The 22,974-nt window shown below is 51.3% G+C and overlaps 6 protein-coding genes across 6 annotated transcripts; all 6 read right to left on the bottom strand.

The window, feature by feature from the left end:
* Positions 1-388: 388 nt before the first annotated feature.
* On the bottom strand, positions 389-1,156 carry BO79DRAFT_39890 (uncharacterized protein). Its single transcript, XM_025689189.1, has one exon. The coding sequence runs from the start codon at positions 964-966 to the stop codon at positions 436-438; it is 531 nt and encodes a 176-aa protein (XP_025536761.1). The 5' UTR covers positions 967-1,156; the 3' UTR covers positions 389-435.
* On the bottom strand, positions 1,095-5,971 carry BO79DRAFT_39875 (putative jumonji family transcription factor). Its single transcript, XM_025689188.1, has 5 exons — positions 5,585-5,971; positions 5,426-5,523; positions 4,437-5,359; positions 3,319-4,375; positions 1,095-3,194 (listed from the first exon to the last, which is right to left on the bottom strand). The coding sequence occupies exons 1-5, from the start codon at positions 5,840-5,842 to the stop codon at positions 1,223-1,225; spliced, it is 4,308 nt and encodes a 1,435-aa protein (XP_025536760.1). The 5' UTR covers positions 5,843-5,971; the 3' UTR covers positions 1,095-1,222.
* A 3,429-nt stretch (positions 5,972-9,400) lies between these two features.
* On the bottom strand, positions 9,401-12,513 carry BO79DRAFT_210567 (choline/carnitine O-acyltransferase). Its single transcript, XM_025682830.1, has 4 exons — positions 11,848-12,513; positions 11,743-11,772; positions 9,762-11,684; positions 9,401-9,696 (listed from the first exon to the last, which is right to left on the bottom strand). The coding sequence occupies exons 1-4, from the start codon at positions 12,227-12,229 to the stop codon at positions 9,569-9,571; spliced, it is 2,463 nt and encodes an 820-aa protein (XP_025536759.1). The 5' UTR covers positions 12,230-12,513; the 3' UTR covers positions 9,401-9,568.
* Positions 12,514-14,548: 2,035 nt separating this feature from the next.
* Positions 14,549-15,685, bottom strand: BO79DRAFT_154780 (CAP domain-containing protein; the record flags this gene model as incomplete). Its single annotated transcript, XM_025678760.1, has 4 exons — positions 14,549-14,619; positions 14,682-14,971; positions 15,027-15,286; positions 15,344-15,685. The coding sequence occupies 4 exons, from the start codon at positions 15,683-15,685 to the stop codon at positions 14,549-14,551; spliced, it is 963 nt and encodes a 320-aa protein (XP_025536758.1).
* A 747-nt stretch (positions 15,686-16,432) lies between these two features.
* BO79DRAFT_39832 (uncharacterized protein) lies at positions 16,433-16,726 on the bottom strand. The gene has a single exon (XM_025689187.1). It carries the CDS (start codon positions 16,674-16,676, stop codon positions 16,476-16,478), a length of 201 nt encoding a protein of 66 aa, XP_025536757.1. The 5' UTR covers positions 16,677-16,726; the 3' UTR covers positions 16,433-16,475.
* A 3,266-nt stretch (positions 16,727-19,992) lies between these two features.
* BO79DRAFT_200029 (thioredoxin domain-containing protein) lies at positions 19,993-22,879 on the bottom strand. Its single transcript, XM_025681464.1, has 4 exons — positions 22,479-22,879; positions 22,309-22,426; positions 20,747-22,252; positions 19,993-20,691 (listed from the first exon to the last, which is right to left on the bottom strand). Exons 1-4 carry the CDS (start codon positions 22,587-22,589, stop codon positions 20,051-20,053), a joined length of 2,376 nt encoding a protein of 791 aa, XP_025536756.1. The 5' UTR covers positions 22,590-22,879; the 3' UTR covers positions 19,993-20,050.
* Positions 22,880-22,974: the final 95 nt, after the last annotated feature.

Below are 22,974 nucleotides of genomic sequence, written 5' to 3'. Positions count from 1 at the left end.
TCTGGTTCAAATTGTACTCGTAGTAGTGTATAATACTGTAGGGTATATCTGGTATAACTGACAGGATATATATAGTATTACAAAGTACTCTTCCTCGGGTCAAATAATAGTATGATTTCTAGCTATTTCGGAGTTTCACAACTATCCATTTCCAACGTACATCACGGCTGGTGTCTTGTCACTCACTACTACAAAGTAAGTGACGGCTGCCACATCCATTGCCACCCCTCACCAGCAACACTCGAGCCTCAAGTCGGACTCCAGTGCTCAAACAGGGCATCAGGCAAGGATGAGCGCCACGGAATAAAGATAGAGAAAATGCGGGGGAGAAAGTGGGCATGAGGGGGAGGGGATAACAAACACATCAGCTCGACCGAGAGGGTAAGATCCGAACGAATAGGAAAACACAGGGGAAGGGCATGTAGGTGGGGGGTATCAAACAGGGGGAAAGTGGTTCACTATAACAGAGACAAGTCCATCATCTTCGCAGGAGAAAAATCCATTGATATCGAAATGGAGGTTTTGTGTTTGTCTTTTGTGATTTTCTTTTTTTGTGTGTGTGACATGTCTAGTGTACGTGCGGACCAGAAGTAGAGGGGCGAAAGTAGGCCCCAATATCTCTCCAACAGACAGATGTAAGGTAGGGAGAGGGTCCAGGCAGGCAAAGGAGGAAAGGTGACAAGGGGAACGGTAGATGGGAGGGAAGATAGGGGCAATGAAAGCAGGGAAGAGGGATGGATATCGACGGGGGAAACAAATGATCGCGGGAACGGCGGTGGGTGGGCCAGCCCGGGCATCAAGAACGCCTGGCGTTGGGTTGGGTATGGCGGATGGCCACCTGGCCGACTTGCCCACCGCCACTTTTTGAGGGGGGCCAGCCGGTCGCTCTCCTTGATTCTGTATACTGGACTCCTTCGCCTTCACCACTTCAATCAACTCCCTCGCAGACAATGAAAACAAGATCATGCATGGCCTCCAGTAGACAAGGCCTCAAGTTGAGTCGCAACCAGCCAGCTAGCTTCAACTCCGTCGTCAATGATCATCGCCCAAGTGATCACGATAAATAACCGTTCAAAAGCACAGAAATGGGAAAGAGAAAACAAGCAAAACAATTCGCAAACGCCCAGTCATGCAGTCGTCAATCCAGATAAGTCGTTACATGTTGATGCAGTGATAATAGCACGCCAAATACAATGAGGTCACGCACGCACAGCCCCCAGCATCATGGGCTCAGAACGTTGCAGATGTCGTCCGTTCCATCCAGGCCAAAGCCGGCCATGTCGACGGAGTGCAGAGAACCCGGACCACCACGGCCCAGAGAGATATCTGACGAAGCATAGTCATGCTTCAGCCGTTCATGGGGTCCAAAAAACGGCCGGGTCTCTTCGTTGGGGGTGTTACCATCACCCGCTGCCCAAGGCCCATGCTGCCAGAACCTTGTGTTAGCTTGTTGGTCCCCGAAGAGGTCATGGTGGTCGTGGTGGGTCTCGGTCCCGTGGTTGGTAAAGTCATTGGGTGACTGGAACCGCAGATGCGACCGACTGAAACTCGAGCATGGAGAATCGGCATGCAGCGGGAAATCAAGGTTGGGGAATGGCATGTCCTCGACGGTGGTGATGTCGATGGTCGGGTTCTCGGTCTGCTGTGCCAGCGCTGACGCTAGCCGGAGGTTGGAGGCGGAGCTTTGGCGGCTGTGACTAGCCGACCGTTCGATGGCTCGCTGAACGAAACTGCCACACGTCTTCAGAATCTTTTCCTGGTCCTCTGGGGAGAGGCTGGCAAAGTAGTCGTTTGCCAAAGAGGGCTTGGGCAGTTCGGGTTGGCAGGGAGTCAGGCCAAAGGTCTTCTGAGCATACTCCGTAAACCCCGAGGGCATGTCGTATGGGGACTGGTAGACGGTCGGAACCTGCTCCCGTTGCTGCTCAAGGTAGGCATACTTGCGAGGCAACTTAGTGGCGGCCAGGCTACCTCCATTGGCGGCCTCTTGCTTGATGTTTTCCGACTCCTTTTTCTGCAGCACGTCCAGCCGATCCCGATGACTCACCAGCGAGAAGCGGAGCATTTGTAACAACCGGGTCACCTCCTCGGACCGCATGTTGAGGGGTTGCAGCGGCAACAGTGTTCCATCCGGTGCCCGAGGCTGCACTCGCTGCTGAGCCATGGCCAGTTCCAATTTCTCCAACCCGGTCGGCGGTGGTACCGAGCCCATTGGGCCCAGGAGGGTCTCTACGACCAACTCCGGGCTGACAATGGTATACCCGGCGAAGACATTGGCATGGTCGGTGATCTGGGCCAAGCGACGACGGGCAATGAGCTCTCTGACATTGGCGAAATTATTGGCGGGGAGGTTATTGGGGGTCTGCTGCTGCTGCTGTTGATGGTGAAGGTGATTATGAAGTTGCTGCGGACGGGAAAGGGATTGATGATGGTGAGATTTGGTGACCTGGGGATACGGAGCATGGCGGGCTGATTGAGTTGGCAAGGATCGGTAAGCAGACGGCATCGCAGCAGGGGAGGAGGCAGTGGGAGGCGCAGGACGAGGAGGGGCAAGAGGAGCGTGCTGCAACAGGGAAGGGCGGCGGGATGCGGCAGCAGCAGCAGCGGCGGCGGCGGAGGTGGTGGTCGTGGTGGTCGTGGCAGCAGCAGTAGTGGCGGCAGCAGCAGAAACGGCGGCAGCAGCAGCAGAGGCGGTCAAGGGAGACAGGAGATGAGGGTGAGGGGCACCAACACCAGCACCAGCATAATGATGAGGCGGAGCGAGATGGTGGGGGTAGGAGGAGGGGAGTCGGGCCATCACGGCGCCGAGCGACTTGACGCTGTCCAGGAAATTCGCGCGCGGGTTGTGGATAGGCACGCTAGGGCTGTGCGTATACTGTGCCCTACACTCAGTGGAGGATTCGCCCAGGTAATACCAGATCTGTTCGCTCTTGCTGAGGTCGACCTGCGTGGATGGTGGGGCGGACTGGTGGTTAGGGTGATTAGTGCTGTCCACCGTCTCGAACTCGGCCCACTGATACGGAGATCGCCCATCGCCAAATGGATTCCCTGCCACCGGCACTGCCGATTCCAACTCCTTCCGCGCCTCGGGTTTGCGGGCCAAGTGGGCTGGTAATGGCCTGGTACCTGGAGCCAGCGGTGAGAAGTTGCTCCTGCGAACAACCAGCATCCACCGGTACGGTAACTCAATTACGTCCCTGCACATCGAACGGTTAGCCCCTGCGATATCATCCTTGCCCGATCGGGTAATCTCCAAACAAATGATGGAGGCCCGCGGGGCTCTTCATGCAGCCTCTTCGTGGGGCACCAAAGAAAACTTACCCTCGTGGCAGCACCTTGACCAGTAACGTGCGTTCCTCCGGTCGGTTCTGAAGCACAATCGCACCGTTAATTTCCTTGTCCGCCTGGAATTGCACCAGATCCCCAGCCACCAAGCCCCGTGCCGTCTGGATGAGCTTGCGGTCATAGTCGGGGGATTCGCCGCTAGCCATCCAGGACGGCTTCTTCTGGCGATGGTACTTGCACTTGAGGTCCACGCTGGGGATCGAGTACTGGTTCCCATCGTCCGCAATCACGGCGATCTGACCCTGCTCCACCTGCACACCCGCCAAAAGTGCACAGGTGGCGTGGTATGACCGTGTACATTTGCCAAAGTTGCACTGGAAGCATGCCCCGCGCACTTCACGACAGAAGAGACACTTGAGACCCATGCGGGCCTTGGGGATCTTATCCACGTCACACACCACCTCCTTGCCAGACTCATCGCGGAGGATGGAGGTCTCTTCCGTGTACAAGGCACAGCGACGGTGGGCATGGGACTTGCCATCTTCGGTCGGCAACAGGTCCTCATAATCCAGATTGTTGGGACACAAGACACAGGGTATCTTTCTGGGAACATCCATGGCGACCCGCATGCGTTTCGCCTTGGTGGTTTCACCATCATTCTTGCGCTTCCGCCCACGCGTAGATGTCTTTTCTGGAACACTGCGGGGAGGCGTCAAGAGATCCGACGCACCTTCAATCTCGTCGAGATCACTTTCGTATTCGCCGAAATACTCCGGAGTAGCTTCGCCCCGAAGCTTCCGTTCGATCTCGTCAACATCAATCCAGACACTATCGGCCTCACAGTTGCACTTCTTGGCCACGCGGCCGTAATCGAGCCACTTCTCTGTTGCGAAGTTGACTGACTCGGCGCAGTTGTACCCCAAATTGTAACCGGAATGATATCCGTAAGGGTAGGTGATGACGAACTCGCCCTCGTAGTGCACTAACTTGTTCACTGTGATGCCGTACTGGGACTTGAGCAGATTCGGCGAAACAAGGTAAGTCTTGTGGCGGAGGAATTGGTCGCAATTCTTAGCGTCACTTTGCCAGATACCTATCAAGTCAACATTAGCGTCACAACCTACCCAACATCTGACTTCGGGATGGAGCCTTACTCTTCATGGCTTGTTCAAAGCGAGGAGCATCTTCTTGAGAGATGCTGTACCACTGCTTGGGAGCACCGAAGTGGATATAGTTGATACTGTAGAGATCCACATCCTCCAGGTGCCATGCGAAAGTAGCTTTCCACATTCCCAGATAAAGGTACGCCGTGTTGACACCAGGCACCTTCTGTCCCAAGACATCCAGCAGATTGGGTAATCGGGCGACATTCCATGAAGTCGTAATGTTATCATCGAAGAGAGATCCCGGCATATCGGCACCGTACATGGGATTATTGAACATCAAGGATTTCCAGTAGTTGGTCTCAAGCTCCTCGCATCTTTCGTAGGTGTAATCCTGGCTATCATCGATGCGGTAATCAAAGTCTTGGAAGGCTTCTTCGTCCACATAATCGATCGCATCGCCCTTGTTGTGCTTTCTGCGAGATGTGACAGACTTGGGTTGTCGTCCTTTGGGCTTCGGGCCGGGCAAGGATTCGCCGTCGCTCAGTTCCTCGTTTTTCGCCTCGACGGGGTTCGATTCGGGAGACACGGGTGTTGGCGGGCCTTCCGGCTTGATCTTGTCCAGGCCCTCGTCGGCTGGCGGTTCTTCCTTGACCTTCACCTGGTTAGCCCGTTTCGGCGGGCGACCAGGACCTGCACGACGTTTCTGAGAGTCCGATCGAGCGTTCTGGGTTTTGGGAGCAGAAGGAGCCCGGGTCACTCGGTCCTGATTCCGGCGCCGTTCACCTCTCCGCGCAGGTGGCTGGTGACTGCTTTCCTCACACAAAGCTTTCCACTGGGGCAGATTGTATGATCTTTGTCTCTCGATGTTGGCTTGTGTGTATGTTCCGTGCGAGCCATGGAATTCCTGCATGATCGGGTTCTTCACACGGATCTTCTTAACGGCTTCATCAAGGGGCGGTAGGGAATCAGTCCTAAAGTTGGTCACATCGGTTAGCGTCCTGCCATGAGTGTTTGTCCGCATAAGCGCCGAGCCATACCATTCTTTAGGAGGAATAACTTTGATGATTCCGGAGCGCATGCCATACTCCTCAACCTTGTTGATGAACGATTGGAAGTCGCGGAACTGATCCATAGTCTATTGAGATGCCCATTAGCCCAAACCTTGGCCAGGATGGGTAATATGGTGGAGGACTCACCGGCTTGAACACCGGAATCTTGCCGCCGCCATAGTAATGGTCCGGCTCAATCTCCTCATCGTCCGCCTCTATCGATGGTATCTCCTGGGCGCCGTTGACATTGGGATCGAGCTCGAGATCGGAGAGCTCTGACGGAACTCCATCGGGAACCTCTTTCTTGCCGTTCACGCTCTGGGGAGGAGTGATTGAGGCTGCATCGGTCGCCGGAGCGCCGGCGATCGGGTCGAAAGGGGGTTGATCAAGCGCTGCCGCCATCATCTCAAGATGGGAAGAACGAAGGGTGAAATTGGTCGGAAGTCGATAAGGATGCCGTCGTCGGAATATGCGACCGCTGATCGACGGCAGGAGAGGGAATCCCAGCGGTCGGGGGAGAGGACGTTAAGAGTTCGGAAAGGACTTGTGCTGTAGATCGGTCAATATGGCGCAGGGACCTTTTTGGTATTTCTTGTCGCAGTTTGAATTCCGACGAGGTAAAGGAGGGAAAGAAAATAGAATAGAATAAAAAAAGAAGGATTATTAAGGCTGGCGAAACGGAACTGGGTATTGGGGGTACAAGATAAGAGAGGTAGTAGTAGGTGTAGTAGTAGCAGTGGTGGTAGCAGTAGTGGTGGTGGTAGTAGTAGTGATGACGAAGGAAGAAAGGGTTGGTGGACTGCAAGGCTGGATGATCCGAGCTCCCAGAGACGAATTGCTGGGTATAGGGATCATGCGAAGCAGCAGCAGCAGCAGCAGCAGCAGCAGAAAAACACCAGCAGGGAAAGCGATAAAGATAGGGACCGGGTGGAACGGGTGGGTGGAAGTAAAATTAGCAAGTGGATGATGAGATCGGTATCAGCAGCGCAGTATCACCACACAGCATTGGTAGAGAGAGCGCAAGTCAGGTCAAGCAAGCCCCTCCTCCGGTTTGAGGGCAACGGAGCGAGAAGATTTGCCGTGTGGTGCAGGACCAAGCAGCAAAAAGGAAGTTCGTTCGCCAACGAGTGCAGGGCCGATGGGGAACTTTGGACGCTAGCAGCAAAAGCAGGAAGCAAGAAGAAGGCAGGGGGAAATAGCAGAAGAGGAAAAGGGAAGGCGGAAGAGCCAATCCCAGCAATCCAGCGTCACGTCGGACGGTCCAAGCTGTGGATCCGGGCCAGAGCGACGATGGCCTGACTGACTTTCTTGGGAAATAAAGGAAGAAGGGGAAATGAGGGTGTGGAAATGCAACAGATTGGTAGAAAGTGATGGGAAAATTAATGATGATGATGATGATGATGATAATTACTGCTGTCGTCTGCACTGACTGTACTGAACCAGTCTAGTAGTAGTCAAAAGAAAAAAAAAAAAAAAAAAAGCAGTAATAGCAACAAAGTAACAAGAGCAGTAACAGCAGAAGTAACCAGCAAGTAACAGCAGCAACCAACCTAACAACCTGCAGCCTGAGCGCCTGAAAATTGAACTGCTTAAGGCACCAACTCCGCGGCGCGATACTCAGTCGAGTCAAGGCACGTAATAATTTGGTTCCCGGCCGCGAGCAGATCTCAGCACGTCTCCGGTGTCGGGAAATGCAGGCAGACAGGCAGACAAGACATGAAACAAACCAAGTACAGAGAGAATAGTATGAGGGAATTTTAAGATACTCACTTTATACAAGGTATGCCCGAGAAAAGTGAAAGTAAGAAAATAAAATTAAAGAGAATGAGCTTTCTCTCCCCGTCAATAGACTATGGGAGAGATAAATTATCTAGTAGTAGCCTTACTCGTCGTATCGTAGTAGCAGTTTCTTTCTTCTATGTGTAATACTTCAAACAACTTTCTGGGAAATGTCCGAGCGAGAACTCTCAGAGTTGCCGCCAGGAAGAATCACGTGCAGCACATGACTGGCCGGGATCAGACACAAGCAACCAGTGCCCGTTACGGTTAGCGTCATACCGGGGGGCGAAAAAAAGAAAAATACTAGGTGTGTGTGTGTGTGTGTGTGTGTGTGTGTGTGTGTGTGTGTGTGTGTTTGGGGAGAAAAAGTTACTGTGGGACGCAGAATACACCACGCGGTAGACATCAGCACGCTGTAGGCTGTGCAGAAACGAAAAACGACTGGGCCTAATTTTTGCATTTTTGGCGAAATTCGGATAGCGGCGGACCCGGCAGAAATTCCCTGGAAGCAGAAAACAACTGCATAGTGCATACTTTTTACTTCCTTACTTACGCCTAGTACTGCAGTAGTTAGACTAGTAGTAAGTCTGTTTTAGTGAAGATCAAATGGTCGAACTTAAGTTGGTTTAGTTAAGACTGACTAACAGGAAGGGGTCTGATCGGTAGTATGATCTCACCAGCCGAGTGTATTATTGGATGGTTATTTAGCCGGTGGTAAAGGCGGCTTTTTGATTTATTACTGACTGAGTAAATAGACTAGAGGTCTGTCTTTGTTATGGAAGTTTAATTAGGATAGACGAAGATAGACGGGCTATGTTACCGTGGGAATGAAATCTACCAGCTAACTAGGCAGGTAACACACACAAGCTGTTCCTTAATGCAATAATAAACCATGTACCTACATTAAACCAAATACTACATGTACATATACACCATATAGTATGATCATATCTAGCCTCGTAAAGCAATATAACTAAACTCAAACCTAAATAACAGGAGTAGTGGTAGCCCAACACCGGAATGATAATATCAACAACTCTCGTATCTACTATACACCATCACCATCATCACCACTGATGCCACCGCAACACCAGTCACATAACGAAAAGGAATAAATCTTTCCTTTCCGACCGACATACACATATACATACATACCTACACGTACATATATACACATGCATATGCACGACAAGCTACCTTGGCTGTACTCCGTAGTAGAACTAGTAGTCACTACCCCCAACGCCAACCCAAACCCTACAACTAGTATTTACCACATAGACCCAACGTCCTCACTCTTCCCATAACACCCATATGCAGAAATACTACTATCTTAGATACTCTTGTCACCAAAAACCGATAAGCTACCTACTCCAACCTCAAACACAGACCTTCCCAATAACCCACTAACCCAATGCAAGTCCACCACCCCTAGTGAATAGTATATATGTATGTATGCAGCATGCAATATGCAAGACAGCGTTGGGCACAAATCTACTTACTTACTTACTACCTTAGCGGGTGGCGTGAACAACCACCACCAACACCACCACTTCTCACTACCTGACCCCCATACCCAAACACCCTAATTGGTTCCTACTGGCTAAATTGTTCGTAATCGGGAGGGAGGGTCAGTTGGCACCCATCCATCCATCCATCCATTATCACATTCAAATAGAGATAATCACAAAATAAATTGATTAGTTGTTCTACAAATCTTTCTTTTCTTCTTTTGTCGATTTGCGTGTTGAAAAGAAAAAGTGACTGAAGATCCCCGTTATGGCCTGAATGCAAAGTAATAGTACTACTAGTAGATTTTACGTGTCCCAGTGGCATGATTCTAGTCTCAACCTAGCGAGATTAAAAGTTTGTTACCGGGCCGGTTCTGATGGAAACAAATCGAGATCGTGCAAGCTGATTAATTAATCGCATTCGTGGTGACGACTTACTAACATCCATAATAGACTAACTAACTAACTACTACTAAGTCAGGCATATGCACCGGGATATGAAAATTCAACCGGCGCGCGCGCGTGGCGTGGTCTGCGTCGGCTAGCGGCGTGCGGAACGGATGTACGGAGTACTGTAAGTAGGACAGACAGCTGTTTCATCGCCATCTGGTTGTGGATGCGGTGTATGGCACCCAAGGTTTATGCATCTCATCCAAAAGAGATGGTGGGGAAATGTCAACGCTGCAAATCATCTATCGCATTGGTATCAATCACGTTGTATATACGCCGAACACCCATCATGGCTAAATCAGGAGCAATGAGTGACGGATAATAAGAAACTAATCACAGTGCATGGGCCTTAGTAGACCACGCCAGCTCATCTCACACCCACACCAAGACAGCTTCAATAATCATTCAGCCGCAACTTCTTCCCGACAAACCGACGTTTCTCCGGCTTTTCGGTGCCCCGCTCCCGGTCTGCATTCAGCCCCTTGAGCGCGTGGAGCAACATCCCTGCATCGAAGAACCCATCTGATTCGGTGGTCAGCAGCTGTGTCGTTAAACGCAAGGGAACACACTTCCAAAGGTGCACTTACATCCGCCCATGCCATCGTCCTCCAGTTCTCCGCTGTCCGTCGTGGGTGTCTCGGCACCCCGATGCAGCTGGCCCGGGTCCCCCCGGACGATCCGGCCCCGGCGGTGATCGCCCTGGAGCCGCTCGGCAATCATCTCCATCTCGCGTGCTCTGCTCGTGCGCGGGCTGGCAGGCCGGTGGTTGACCGTGCGCAGCAGCTTCCGGATCTCCATCAGGTACGATTCCAGCGTGTACATAAGACGCGCAGTCTGTCGATGCTTAGACGAGGCGCAGAACGAGATCGAATCGTCCTTGATTATATAGCCAATGCCGAAACCATCTGCAGACGTGGGCCCGAAGCCAAAGTGCCGTAGGCATGGATTTCCACAGTTGGAGGTCGACAGCACGGTGGTATTGATCTTATCCCAGCCAGCGTCGCTGAAGATTGCGGGCATGGTGCGCACCCCACGTACACTGTAGCCATTGGATGATAGTCCATCTTCCGACAACGAAGTAGAAGACTTGGGCGATTCAATGGACGCGGTCTCCACAGGGCTGGTGTAACCGTTGGAACTGCTGATGACGCTGTTATTCGCGGACGACGCGCCATCATCAAAAGACCGTTGCCACAGGCAGTACAGCGCATAAAGATGTCTATCTTGTCCCTGACCCTTCGAACAATCCTTCGTGATGGCGGTATGCTTCTCGGTCGCTTTTCGGAGCGCGCTCACCTTTTGCTCCGCTGGGTTGTCTCCCCAGAACGTCTTGATAAAGTCGACGCATTCGTTAGTCACCGTCCGAATTGCTTCGGTTCGACCGTGTAAGAAAACTTTAGTCATGGCAGGTTCGTAGGTGTTCTCCATGCGGCCGTAGAGCCCGTAGTAGGCTGCTTGGAAAGCCATCTGAACAAATGCATCCGGGGAGAATCCCATGGAAGTGATGAAGTTCTTGCCATATCCTTTGAAGTCGAGCACTTGGAACTCATGTTGCTGCAAGAGATCGGAGAGGTGGGACTCGGCGAACCGCAGAGCGATGCTGAGCTCAGGCGCCATATCCCATTCGAGCTTGCGGGGTGTTGTGCTGACATTGCCGAAGCTTCGAGGGTCGCGTTTCGCAGGATCAGGGCTGGAGGTCGCCCAGAGGGTCGGTGCCTGGCCGTTGATCGTCCGAGCAAAGCGAAGTATGGTGTCCGTATAGACGTCGCTGGCAAACCGGAGTACTGTGTGGCCATCTACGCCAGTATGTTCGAAGTTGATGCCTGCACTGCCGTTCTTACACACAATGATCTGGAGTTTGTCATACCACCGGTTGGTACAAGTGCCGACCTGCACGCCTCGGACCACTTCGCTCGTTCCGCAGAGCATATTGGCGCAAAGCTCCGACGTGTTGTGTGGTTCAGTGTAGTCCAGGCACAGAACGAACAGAGCCGTGTCCACGATATTGAGGCATTCTGCGTTGTTCGACCCTTCATCCTTGGTGAGGATGTCTCTCAATCCTGACCAGACCTTGCGGTTCTCTGTGCTCAACACACCAAGCGCTCCCTTCGCAGCATCATGAATGGGTGTCTGTTCTGCGTCTCCAATGATGACCTGGAGGTTAACCGCAATATCCTTTTCGTTCATGATCAGGTCACTGTTGTCGTCCAGCACATCGAACCAGTAAATCTGACCCCGACACAGGACAACAATATGTTTCGCATGGGGATCCTGGCTTATCACGCATCCATTGTCGGTCGGGACACGCGCTGTTCCGAATAGGCGAGAGTACTGATACATGCAGAGAGGCGTACCGCGGACAGTGTCGGGAGGGAGTTCCTCCCGCCTCACGGCACGGACAAACGACAAGGCAGAGACAACGAGTGAAGCTGCTCTCGTAACCTGGTTGTTCCTCGCAGGGGTCGGGTCGTCTTCCAGCAGGAAGAACGGGTTCAGGTTCAGCACAACAGCTTCATACAGCAAATCAGTACAGTTAATTCCCCAGGCTTGATGCACGTTTTCACTTACGGCTATCGTAGTTCAAATAAGAGTCGTACCCTGCAATGAGCAGAATGAGTCAGCCGAAGATGACGTAAAAAGGCATAGGGATAAGTTCAATGTCTGATGACATACAGAATTGTTCGATATAGCTTGTTTTTGACGAGGCATAGGTCTTGAGCTTCTCTTGTAGAATAGGGCCTTCTGATTTGAGAAAGTCCTGCACAGCTGCCTTGGTTTCCTCCTGCTCTCGGAGTGTCTGTAGCGGGGCTAACGACTCAAGATATCGCTTGCATGTTTGCTCAAGGTCAGGAATTGGTAACTTGGGTAACGAATCCTGGTTCGCAAAGGTCAAGCCCTTCTTTGGTGGCTCTGATGTTCCTCCATTCACTGACGTAGGGACCGAAGACGGCTTAATCTTGGTCTCCGGGGTTGAGTTCGAACGAAGAGAATCCATTGCGCTTCCTAGAGACTTAGGGGCCGTGAAGTGACGAACTGCTACGGACGAGTAGGACATGGTGTCAGCACAATGCAGCCCGTCCTGGAGACGTATGATGGAATCTATGGAAAAGATGGATGAATGGTATAGGGATTGACGAGGGAGGCAAGATGTTGTGATAGATATTATGATAAATTGGCAGGGCAGTATTAGGGGGCTGAAGGATTATCTCATGACCCCGGCTCACGTCACGAGGAAGATGTGATCATGAAGGATGAAAGGCATGAGATCGAGAAAAACATATGGAAGGCTTGTGCAGCGAAAATGGTATCATATATAGGTAAAGGCCACTTAGGGGGGAAACAATTCATCGTTTCGCAATGATACCCGGGGAGCAACTGCTGGCCGTGGGGTGGAACCCAAAGGTACCTTCGGGATAAAGGGAGTTAGACGGAGGAAGGGACACTTACAGCTTAGCTGCCAACACTAGGGAAACGACCAGGCTACGCCTAGATGAAAGGCTCGAACCACAGTGGACCAGCTCTGCCGGGCCTAACCGTCCGCAGCTGCGCCTAAGGCAAGCAGGTAGACGGGATATCGGGGGAACGGATGATGTCTGGTTAGAGGGGCAGAGGGAAGTATATCCAGCTGGTCTGCCAAGAGATATGCGCGATAGGCCCGGTGGGCCGTACAAGGTGGAGGCGAGAAAGCTCTAGTGCACGAACGCACTGCTATAGCTACCTAAGCATTTAAGTAAGAATCAATATAAGTACCTATCGACACCTCGAGGAGAGGGAAGGTTGAGAATTGAGAAGAGAAGGTCAGGAATGTGCGGAGAGCCCCATCCGGTGCTGAGCGTTGTTCCTGTGGCAGTACCAAAGAGAGGATGAGATGGGAACTGCGGGGGGGGGGGGAGGTCGATCATGTGAAGCCGAGAATCCCAGACAGAAAGAGAGGGAAAGGCAGTAGGAACAACTGCTAAAAAGACTAATAGCACTAGAGCATTAAGTAGAGACACGTACTCGGGATTGAAAGGGCACAGCCAATAGACAAGCACCGCCCAGCTGAAATTAGGTGAAGTGGTACAGACGGGTCAACTGCAGTGACCGCATTAGACAGTAGTTTAATGAGAGATGGAAGGGCTCTAACGAGAGAAATCCTAGTCGATAGCGCCTAGAAGCAACTACTAGGACAAGGATTGGAACATGTGGCGATAATCCTGGACGAGAGCAGACCAATTGGTGACGTTTTCGGACGAAGGGAGACTGTTGGAAAGTCTGGTTGCGGGGAGGAGAAGCTGCCAGATTCTCTCTCCAAAGTCGGTTCCTCCCCCCAAAAGAGGCAATCACCTGGGCTTATTCAGACGGCGAGAAAATGACACCACAAGCTGCAGTCACGTGGGTGGGGCGGGACAGCCGCGCTGACTAGATAAGAAGATAGTAGAGATAGATCGAGATAACAGTAGACATGAACGAACACAGGACTACCCGCTGACATTCTTACTACCTACTTACACTATAGTAGTACTTGACCTACTTCTCTTCTCTCCACACACAATCATGGCCGGGTGTCATGGAAAAAGGTCTCATCATTTTGGCTTTTGTCATCCCGAAGCAAGTACCGATTCTAAATCAGGGGCGCCCCATATCCACACACCCGCTTTGCAATATACCCGAATCATAATCACACAAGAAATGAAGATCATCTAGTCTAAGGCCAACGAGTCATGTTGTCTCTCATTGAGCCCAAACCAAAAGAAAATCAAATAAAAAGCAACAAATAAATATTCACAGGTGAAGAGAAGCAGGAAAGAAAGAAAAAAAAAAAAAAAAAAAAAAAAAAAAAAAAAAGCAAAGGGGAAAAAAAAAAGGAAAAAAAAAAAAAAAAAAAAAAAAAAAAAAAGCAAGTCACGCCGTGCACCTGCTCTAGCCCACAGGCTCCGAGGTCGGGTGGATCCTGTTTCGGTTCTTCGGGCAAGCGGTAGGGTAGATCTTCCCCAGATGGAACCTCCGTCAGAGCGTCTTGGCGATCCGGGCCTGAAACAAGCGCAGAGGCATGTCTCGGACGAAGACAAGCTTATTATCAAAATCAAATAGACAGTGCGAAGGCGAAATGAGATTTAAATTTCAAAAAAAGGACTGATGATCGTCAGATTCTCCATTGTTCGATGTTCGCACATGGCCGGTGGCCGGAGAATCGCCCTTGCACCAGACGGATCAGGGACAGGTGTTTTACTTCCATCACAGGCAGCTCTAATCCAACGCATCGATATCCCCAACGCCCGTCATGGCAACGCTGACCGTTTTACCCGTCAGGTGCAGGGAAACCGACTATAACTTGACATGGTGCAAGAGCGACGGTCTCCAGGCACAGTCACGCGAAATCATTTCTCGCCATCTAGGAGGCAACGTAAACAGATTGGCCGAGAGGGCGCTTGACGTTGGTGGCATATTCTCCCTCATAGTTTCCTGAATATCACGCCTGTCAGAAATCTCTTATCGAAACTTAGGAGGAATACGGGTATACTAACCGGCAGGGCTGTAGTTGCAGACCGTGAAGGGCAGGGCCTCGGAGGCATCAACGTTACCCAGGCTGTCGCATGTGACGGTAGCGCAACCAACGTGGGTAGTGGCAGCCCAGACAATCTGGGAGAAGTGGCCCCAGTTGTCGAAGTAGGTCATGTCAGGGTCGGCCTCGCCGTACAGGTCGGTGTAGTAGCCCATCTCGTCGTTGTACATGAGGTTGGTGATCATGACGCCAATCTCAGAAGCCTCAACGCCATATCCGATGTTCTGACCGTAGCCACCGCCATCAATGGAACTGCACATTCGCGTTAGCGCAAACAGGGATTTTCTGATACGCATGATATACTTACGTGTCGTGCTCATAGACACACTTCGCAGCCAGGGTGTAGGCGCTCGACTCCAAGTCAGAAGACCACTCGACGGAGCTAGCGGAGTGGTTGCTGCGGTGGACGTTGTGGTTGTACAAGACCGCGGACTGGTAGGCGCTGGTGGCGGTCGAGCTAGCGCTGGACGAGGTCGAAGTCGCCAGGGTGGTGGACGGCGCGACAGTCGAAGACCAGGACGAAGTCCAAGCCGAAGTCCAGGCGGAGGTCCAGGAAGTAGCAACCTCCTCAGCAGCGGAAGTGGCGACAGCAGCAGCAGTGGTCGCAGCGGCGGTGGTCTCCACAACAGGAGTGACAACAGACGAAGTGCTGGCCTCAGCAGCGGCGGCGGCAGCGGCAGCGGCGGAGGAAGAGGCCTCAGCGGAGGCGGAGGCGGCAGCAGCAGCAGCAGCAGCGGCAGAGCTGGACGATTCGGCGGCAGCGGCAGCGGCAGCAGCGCTGGAGGAGGAAGCAGCCGCAGTGGCCTCTTGCGCGGCAACGTTCTCATAGACCGTGGGAGTAGGGTACTCGGTGATGGTGGTGGTCAAGGTGACAACGGTCCAGTCGGTCACATAAGAACGCTTATCAACATTGTTGGCCAAGGCACCAGCGGCGCAAAGGGCACCCAGAGCGAGAGAGTAACGCATGATTGAATGAGGGTTGTTGGTATTGTCTTTGCCAAGAGTCGAGAGGATGATTTACTACAGTTCAACTGTGTCCGATAGAGATCGACTTCTCCGGGAAGTTATGCGGCCAAGAGATCAACAGGCACGAAACAGTGTATGACAGATAAAAGTTGATAGGGTTTTCTGGCGATATATGCAGATCGACTGCGAAGTGGTTGGGTTGGTAAGACCGAAGGGGGGTTTGGTGGGTGTATATGTACGAATAACCAGCACGTATGGACAAAAGAATGACAGCCTTCAGGGAGAGGAAACACTTTTTTGAAGGAGTGGAAAAAAGTGCACCAAAAATAAAGGCGAAAAGGTGAGATGAAGGTTGGAAGGGAACGGTGGGAAGGGCCAACGGTAAAGAACGAAGGGCAACAGTGAAGGAACCGAGTGGGCGTGAAGTGATAATATAGTCTGGAGCGAGCAGAAAGAGAGGGCAGCTGGAGTTGGGGCGGCAACTTAATCACGGAAAGGAGAGCGACTCCAGCGGGCGGCGTGTACCCGGTGGGGTCGGCGATCTCTGATAATTAAACGCAAATTAATTCAGACGGGGGGAGCTTCATATACGAGTGGGTTCTGGACGGATCTCGACGTCGCGATGGGTCATGGATGGGGGCCTGTCCCGAGTGAGCAGACAGGCGAGCATCCTTTGACCAGCCAATTTCTTTCAGAACACAGACAGGCACAGAGAAAGATTCAATGGCTCTTTCAAAGCGCCATGCGGTCCCAGCGCATTAATATCGGTTCAGCTCGCGTGTACACCGGCCTAGTTCCACGGAATGCCGTGCCTTGGTGCTTGTGTCCATTGTTTTTCCCCTGAGTGACTACGTATGTCCCAACCACGAGCACGTACCCGGAGATTTTGGAAGGGAGGGGGGATACACAGTAGGGAATTTTTGGTGGAAGAATAGCAAAGAAGATCGTCTACGATAAACTGACCGGCCAGTCCCTTTGGTTGATGATACATTCCCGCCCATGGCGTTTCTGACAAGGAATCTTCCAGGGCCAGGGTCTCTGACCTCCACGTCCCTGAGACCTGAGACGATGTTGGATCCAGAAAGAGTAGCAGACGCGGGAGAGAGATACAGAGAGGATACAGAGTGCAGCCCATAAGGCGGCCCGACATCGCGCCTCACGGTTACCGGCAAATCGATATAATTACGGAGTATTTACTGTACTAACTATCCAGTGACGAGGTGTTTTTCTGTCGCATTATTTTTTTGCCCCTGGAAAAGTTGGGGACCCAAAGGAAAAAAAGAGGGCATATTTTGCAGGGATTGGATTGTCCAACCGTCGAACAAAATCCCGTGCCCCTGGCTCGCCACTAAGCTACTCTGGGTCAAGGCGCATGCCGCCCGTTTCAGGAACGGGCGCTTCTAAGCCAATCAACGCCCCGTTCCAGGTTGATACGCTGACGGTGGGTCTCTCACGGTCGCAATGGATTAACAGCCCACCACCCATCCTTGGGTCTTTCTTCCAATTCCACGCTGGCTAGTCTAGTAGTACTGCTGGTGGAAGCAACACATTCAACTCCCCTCTCGTTGTTGGTCCATCCCAAAAGTCCAGACCAATGCCTGTCAACGGATCCCAAGGTAGTCATCACTCTTCACTCTCTGCAAAGACGGTTAACATTCGTCATGCCCAAGAAATACCAAGACCAAGAAATGAGCACCTCTGAAGCTCCGAGGGGAAAACTCTCCGATGTCAATGTAAGATAATCTATTCGATATTATTAAACTCAATAATATGAGCGGAGAGCAATGACGAACAGGCATCATCCTCATTAAGTCATTATACTGGCCCTCCCCTCTCCTCTCTTCTCTCCAATAAGTCTCTCATAGTCAGCCAACTTAACCAACCCCCCAGTCCACCGCAAATTTGGGGGTCGGAATAGAACACCGCCCACTTCGAGTAATTCCCAGGGGTAAAAGTGCAGGGTCGCTAACTGTGATTAACCACCAAAACTTGGCAACTGACCGACCCACTCACAGCCAGGATGGCGCTCGCTAACGTTTCACTTGTGGCCTTCCCATCATCTTTTCGGAGATTGGGTACCTGGAGCTAGTCTAGTAAGTAGTCTAGTGGCCCGGCTCCAGCTTCTCTCTCTCTCTCTTTTACTCTCTCTTTGCCTCGCAGCTCGATACGGTGTAATATCTAGACCATTTCCCGAGGCCTGTTGCCCCAGGACCACTGCTTAACACTCGGTCGTGGAGATTCCCGTCACACAGTTTGGAGGGTGATGTGTCGAAGTTCTAGAACCATGGATATGCCGTGCCTAGGATGGAGTCCATCTATCTAACAGACGGCTTTTTCCCCTTAGTCTAGATGAACCCATCCGGTGGGAATTGCGCCATTAACAGCCATTCTTTGGTACAAACGCCCATGACACTTGTAGAGCTTCAGAGAGAAACGAGAGAGGAGAGGTTCGCGAGAGAGGGAGGGAGGGGGGGGATAAAGTCTCTTTGCATCTACACACAAGCCCCCTCTCCGGTTCCATGGTTCCCAACGGATAAAGACACCTCAATCACATTCAGATTTATCATCGGCTTTGAACTACACCATACATCAAGCAAATCATTGTCATTGCTTTCAAGTAAATCCTTCTTTGCCACTGCATGCGGATCCTTGGATACTATCTTCCTTCTAGAAGAGAAAAAATTTCGACAGGTCGTAAGCAACAACTCTGGCCATGGATACATACCTTGTGTCTTTCATGGTTGACATATTATTTCTTCTGCCTAACTCCGCACGGATACACACATACACACGTGTACATTTCCAAAGAATTAGAACGATAACAAGCTGAGTTATTTCCAAAGCACCATAATGAAATAACGAATCCCCTGTCATCCATCCAATCCCATCGATTGGATACACCAGCTACTTGCGCGTTTAGCATTGAGCTTGGCGGAAAAGTGTGGACAGTCTCAACACATAACATGAGAACATCACAAAATTAACTTCATCGACAATCCACATGACATCTGACTAGCTTACGTTGCACACATACACATACACACATCCTACAACTTAATGAGGAAGAGCTTAGCGACGACCAAAACTTCAACCGAACCAGCATCCAATTCTCTGCATTGGATGGACTGACCCAACCCTCGGATGCATTTCCGCCTTTGGGTGGGATTTTTAAGCGGAGCATCCCGGCACCAAACTTCGGCTCCGAGTGCGCGCGCAGCCCCTCTTTGGCAGTTGTCCCATACAACAGATATCAGGTGGGATTGTAGACAAACAAGAGTCTAGATTCTAGTGTTCTATCAGATAGAAAAAAAATTCAATTTGGTAATGAGATTATAACTAGAATGTCGTTTACAGATCCGAATGTAGACAGTAAGTATATCCCTCTTATTATTAGTAGTAGGATATATTTCTGTGACACAACATATCATCATCTCTACTTGATTTGAACAATTCATAACCACAATTACATACAAATATACACTCCTAATAACTATGGCTTACTACTAGTGCATGAGAAACATAATATACCCCTACAACACATACATATAGGTTCTTGACAGCAGTACTAGTCTTGAACTATAGCCCCGAACCCGACCCGAACTTCAGTCCATACTAGTATTGAACGTAGTAAACCCCATCCACAATAAACACCACAATCAATCAATTAACAATGAAAGCGGATGTATCTTATTCCTCCCGACAAGATACTAATACTACTAAGACAGATCATAGCACCTACTGTACTTCCAAATCAGTGTAATTTCCATCCCCAACCAATCAAACCACATGACATCCCTCCAACCCTCAGCAGGCAACCAGCCAACCAACCAACCCGAATCTCGATCTCACCTGGCAAGTCCAGATCCTCACCTCACTGACACCCAAGCGGCAAAAAGAAAAGGTCCAAAAAAGAAAGAAACCCCAGCAATGACGTACGTATAGTTGAAACAGCCGATGAAACTGAAACTCAGACTCAAAACAAAGAATTGGAAACAAATGCACATAACTTTGTTACCCCTCCCTCAAACCCAAATTTTGTGTCACCCCCTCTTTGTAAGTAGTAAGCAAAGCAACCCAATGAACCAAATAGATCTGTTGCTGTGTGACTAGATGCGGTGGAACGATGCTCAAGCGTATCGCTTATTGGGGGTTTGACTGAATTATTTGCATTGAGGCTGAGACTGGGCTACTGCTACTAACCCTGTGTTTGTCATACACAAGCTGGACTATGTAGAGCGCTAACTATCGGGATCATCCCTAGAAAATCGTATCAAACTGTTGACTGATTACATACAATAGCTGTAGAGCTGAAACATCCTGCAAGGCCTGAAAATACACTAAAAATATTTCCATTCATTGTACAGTTCATACTATATTCACAACCCGGCATCGCCCACTTTCACAAACCATGAGATGATTCTTCGCCGTCTCAGACGCTTTCAGTTCCCTATACAACGGATTTCGCGTCCGTAACCAGAAAGATTGATTCCCTACAAAGTCTCCCACATGAGACGCTCGGATATCCACAAGAGATGCGGTCGTGGTCGCCGTCGATATCGCCAACCCGGCTTCCGCCCGAATCTTCTGTACAATCATGTCCCGCACACAGACTGGCTCATCTGTCTTTCTGATCACGCCCTCAGAAGCTTGGACACTGCCCTCGGTCACGGCGGTAGCGAAGACACCCGTGACATTCCGTGTCCCCGTTTCCAATCCAACAATAGCGTCCAAAAGCCCAACAAAGAGGAAGGGGTGTTGAAGTATCTCCACGGAAAATGAGCGGCATGTTTGCCGGGAAAGCGTCTTGTATTCCTCGTCTTCCAACAGGCTTCCGAGGCGCAACAGATTGCGGGCAATAACCCCATTGACAGCTGGCGTGGCCGACTCCGTGCCAGTCTTCAGGCGAAGGAGCGGACCCGGAGCCCCTGATGTCATGGTGGAAGGTGTGCTATAATATCCTGCTGGTGTGGTCCCCACATAGGCAAGGAAGTTATCGTTCAAATATTCTAGTAAGAGCGTTAGCATCACAAGTCTTCCACCGACGCAGTTGAGAATACGTACTCTGCAGTTGCTCGGCGAATTGCAGGTAGCTGTCATCAAATGTAGCCTCGTACATGTCCAGCAGCCCGCCGATCAAGTATGCGTAGTCATCAGCAAAACCTGGGGTATTGCCTCTGCCGCCATCCCGATAAATGCGCCAGAGCTGTCCAGTAGACTTCTCGAATAGATTCTCCTTGATGAAGCCGATCGCCTTCGCCGCTGCCTCGCGGCATTGTACTGCTTTTGAGCTCTCAATCTCCTCGAACAGCGCACTGCACTTAGCCAGAGCACCAATGGCCAGTCCATTCCAGGCAACGATGATCTTATCATCCAAATCGGGGCGCACGCGCGTCCTTTCGCGGTAATCCCGGAGTTTCTGCTTCGCTGTTCTAATGATCCTCACCACCTCCTCTTCCCCTAATCCAAAGTCCTTTGCAAGCCTGCTTGGAGTTACCTTGACCGATAGGACATTCTGGTTCATGAATTCATCATGTGGGTCGTTCTCAGGCGCAATGTTCCCGTCAGGCAGGACACCCCAATGACGGGCGCAGACTCCCGCATCTCGTTGACCCAGCACCTGCGTCAGCTCCTTCAGCGTCCAGACATAGAACGCACCTTCTCGCTTCTCGGTATCATTGGGCGTGGGCAGACTATCTGCGTCCTCGGACGAGTGGAACGCGCCCGTTGGCGACTGGATGGGTGCAGTAGTCAAGTAGGTAGCCAAGTCGTAAACCGCACCCAGCAGCTCGGGGTTGTGGGTAATCTTGAATGCATCCACATAGACATCCAAGAGCTGTGCTTGATCGTACAGCATCTTTTCAAAATGTGGCAGGCCCCAGTCGCCAGTGACACTGTATCGTGCGAAACCGTGGCCGATATGATCCCGGATACCCCCGCGCGCCATACTGATAAGTGTGTCAACAGCCATGGCAGTTGCTTTGGCACACTCATCACGTCCAACAATGTCCGCAACCGCAGTCGGATAAATACCCAAACGTAATAGGAAACTCAGGTTAGATGGAGTGGGAAATTTCGGCGCAGTGGAAAAGCCACCGTGGAGAGGGTCGTATCGAGAAACGAAGTGCTGGTAGGCTTCCTCCAGAAGCTCGAGGTCCAAGTCCTCGTCGGCTTGCCGGTCACCTTGGTAGGAATGTGTCCCTTCTTCAGCAAACTCGCGAAGTTGTTTCGTAATTTCCTTCGCACTCTCACGGCATCGCAGTTGTTGTGTTTGCCATACATCGCTTAGTTTCTCGAGGATCTCGACGAAGCCAATCGTCTCATTTCCTGTCAATGTGGAGGAGTTGGGGCCCGGCCAATAGGTACCACCGAAGACCGGCTCCAGATCAGGAGTCAAGAAAACGTTCAGAGGCCAGCCTCCAGAACCAGTGGTCGCCTGCACGTAGTTCATATAAACATCGTCGATGTCGGGTCTCTCTTCGCGATCGACTTTGATTGGAATGAAAGACTGATTAAGAATGGAAGCTACCTCCTGCGACATGAATGATTCCTTCTCCATTACGTGACACCCTGAGTTGACGTTAGAACGTTGTGCCGCCACAACGCGTCGCGAATGGAGAGCTTACAGTGACAAGCCGAATAACCGATACTGAGGAAGATCAGCCGGTTATGGCGTTTGGCCAAATCGATCGCTTCGGCATCCCATAGCTGCCAACCCACCGGGTTGTTCATATGCGCCCTAACCTATTCACGAGTCAGTTTTGGACGCGAGGGCAGGGGGTTTGTCCGAACTCACATAAGGCGATCGGCTTTCGTGCAGTCGGTTGACGAGTTTCGGACCGGCGTCGGTCGCGGCATCGTGGTGCATGGCTAATGGAGCAGCCATTCTGTTGAGGCCGTGAGACATTCACGCAGTGATCCACTTAGGTTGATAGATGATTCGTCTATCCAGCCCAGAAGGGTACACAGCCTCGGAAAGGCGCGTTGTGAGAGAGGGGAAAATAGTTGATAAGATACCACCTCCGCGGTTGGACCCCGGCTACCAAGCTAGACAGGGGAGGGGGAGAGGGGTGTAAGGAGATGGAAAGAATGACCAGAAAGGAAATAGGAATCAAGATGGGGCAGGAACGACAGGCCACGAGTAGTGGTGGCAAGGAAGAGCCAACTAGATAGAGGTATAAGGCAGAAGGGCAGCAGGAAGAGCGAGCTAGTGGGATGAGGGGGAGGATGGAGAAGGAGCGAGGAAGCAGCATGTGCCCGCGTTAGACTGGCCCGCATCCGGGAGATCGTCG

The sequence above is a fragment of the Aspergillus costaricaensis genome (assembly GCF_003184835.1).
Source record: "Aspergillus costaricaensis CBS 115574 unplaced genomic scaffold BO79scaffold_28, whole genome shotgun sequence".
Classification (NCBI taxonomy): Eukaryota; Fungi; Ascomycota; class Eurotiomycetes; order Eurotiales; family Aspergillaceae; genus Aspergillus; species Aspergillus costaricensis.
Note: the sequence above shows the minus strand (reverse complement) of the source record. Positions and strands in the feature narration are given on the sequence as shown.

Bases quoted from the DNA above. Each gene is read 5' to 3' on its own strand.
- BO79DRAFT_39890 (XM_025689189.1), bottom strand. From the start codon at position 966: ATGATCTTGTTTTCATTGTCTGCGAGGGAGTTGATTGAAGTGGTGAAG.
- BO79DRAFT_39875 (XM_025689188.1), bottom strand. From the start codon at position 5,842: ATGATGGCGGCAGCGCTTGATCAACCCCCTTTCGACCCGATCGCCGGC. The intron at 5,360-5,425 runs GTATGGCTCGGC...GACCAACTTTAG, and splicing joins GTTATTCCTCCTAAAGAATG to GACTGATTCCCTACCGCCCC. The intron at 4,376-4,436 runs GTAAGGCTCCAT...TTGACTTGATAG, and splicing joins CTTTGAACAAGCCATGAAGA to GTATCTGGCAAAGTGACGCT.
- BO79DRAFT_210567 (XM_025682830.1), bottom strand. From the start codon at position 12,229: ATGTCCTACTCGTCCGTAGCAGTTCGTCACTTCACGGCCCCTAAGTCT. The intron at 11,685-11,742 runs GTAAGTGAAAAC...TGCTGTATGAAG, and splicing joins TTATTTGAACTACGATAGCC to CTGTTGTGCTGAACCTGAAC. The intron at 9,697-9,761 runs GTAAGTGCACCT...CCACCGAATCAG, and splicing joins GGACGATGGCATGGGCGGAT to ATGGGTTCTTCGATGCAGGG.
- BO79DRAFT_39832 (XM_025689187.1), bottom strand. From the start codon at position 16,676: ATGTATCATCAACCAAAGGGACTGGCCGGTCAGTTTATCGTAGACGAT.
- BO79DRAFT_200029 (XM_025681464.1), bottom strand. From the start codon at position 22,589: ATGTCTCACGGCCTCAACAGAATGGCTGCTCCATTAGCCATGCACCAC. The intron at 22,253-22,308 runs GTAAGCTCTCCA...ACGTCAACTCAG, and splicing joins CGGTTATTCGGCTTGTCACT to GGTGTCACGTAATGGAGAAG. The intron at 20,692-20,746 runs GTACGTATTCTC...CGCTCTTACTAG, and splicing joins ATTCGCCGAGCAACTGCAGA to AATATTTGAACGATAACTTC.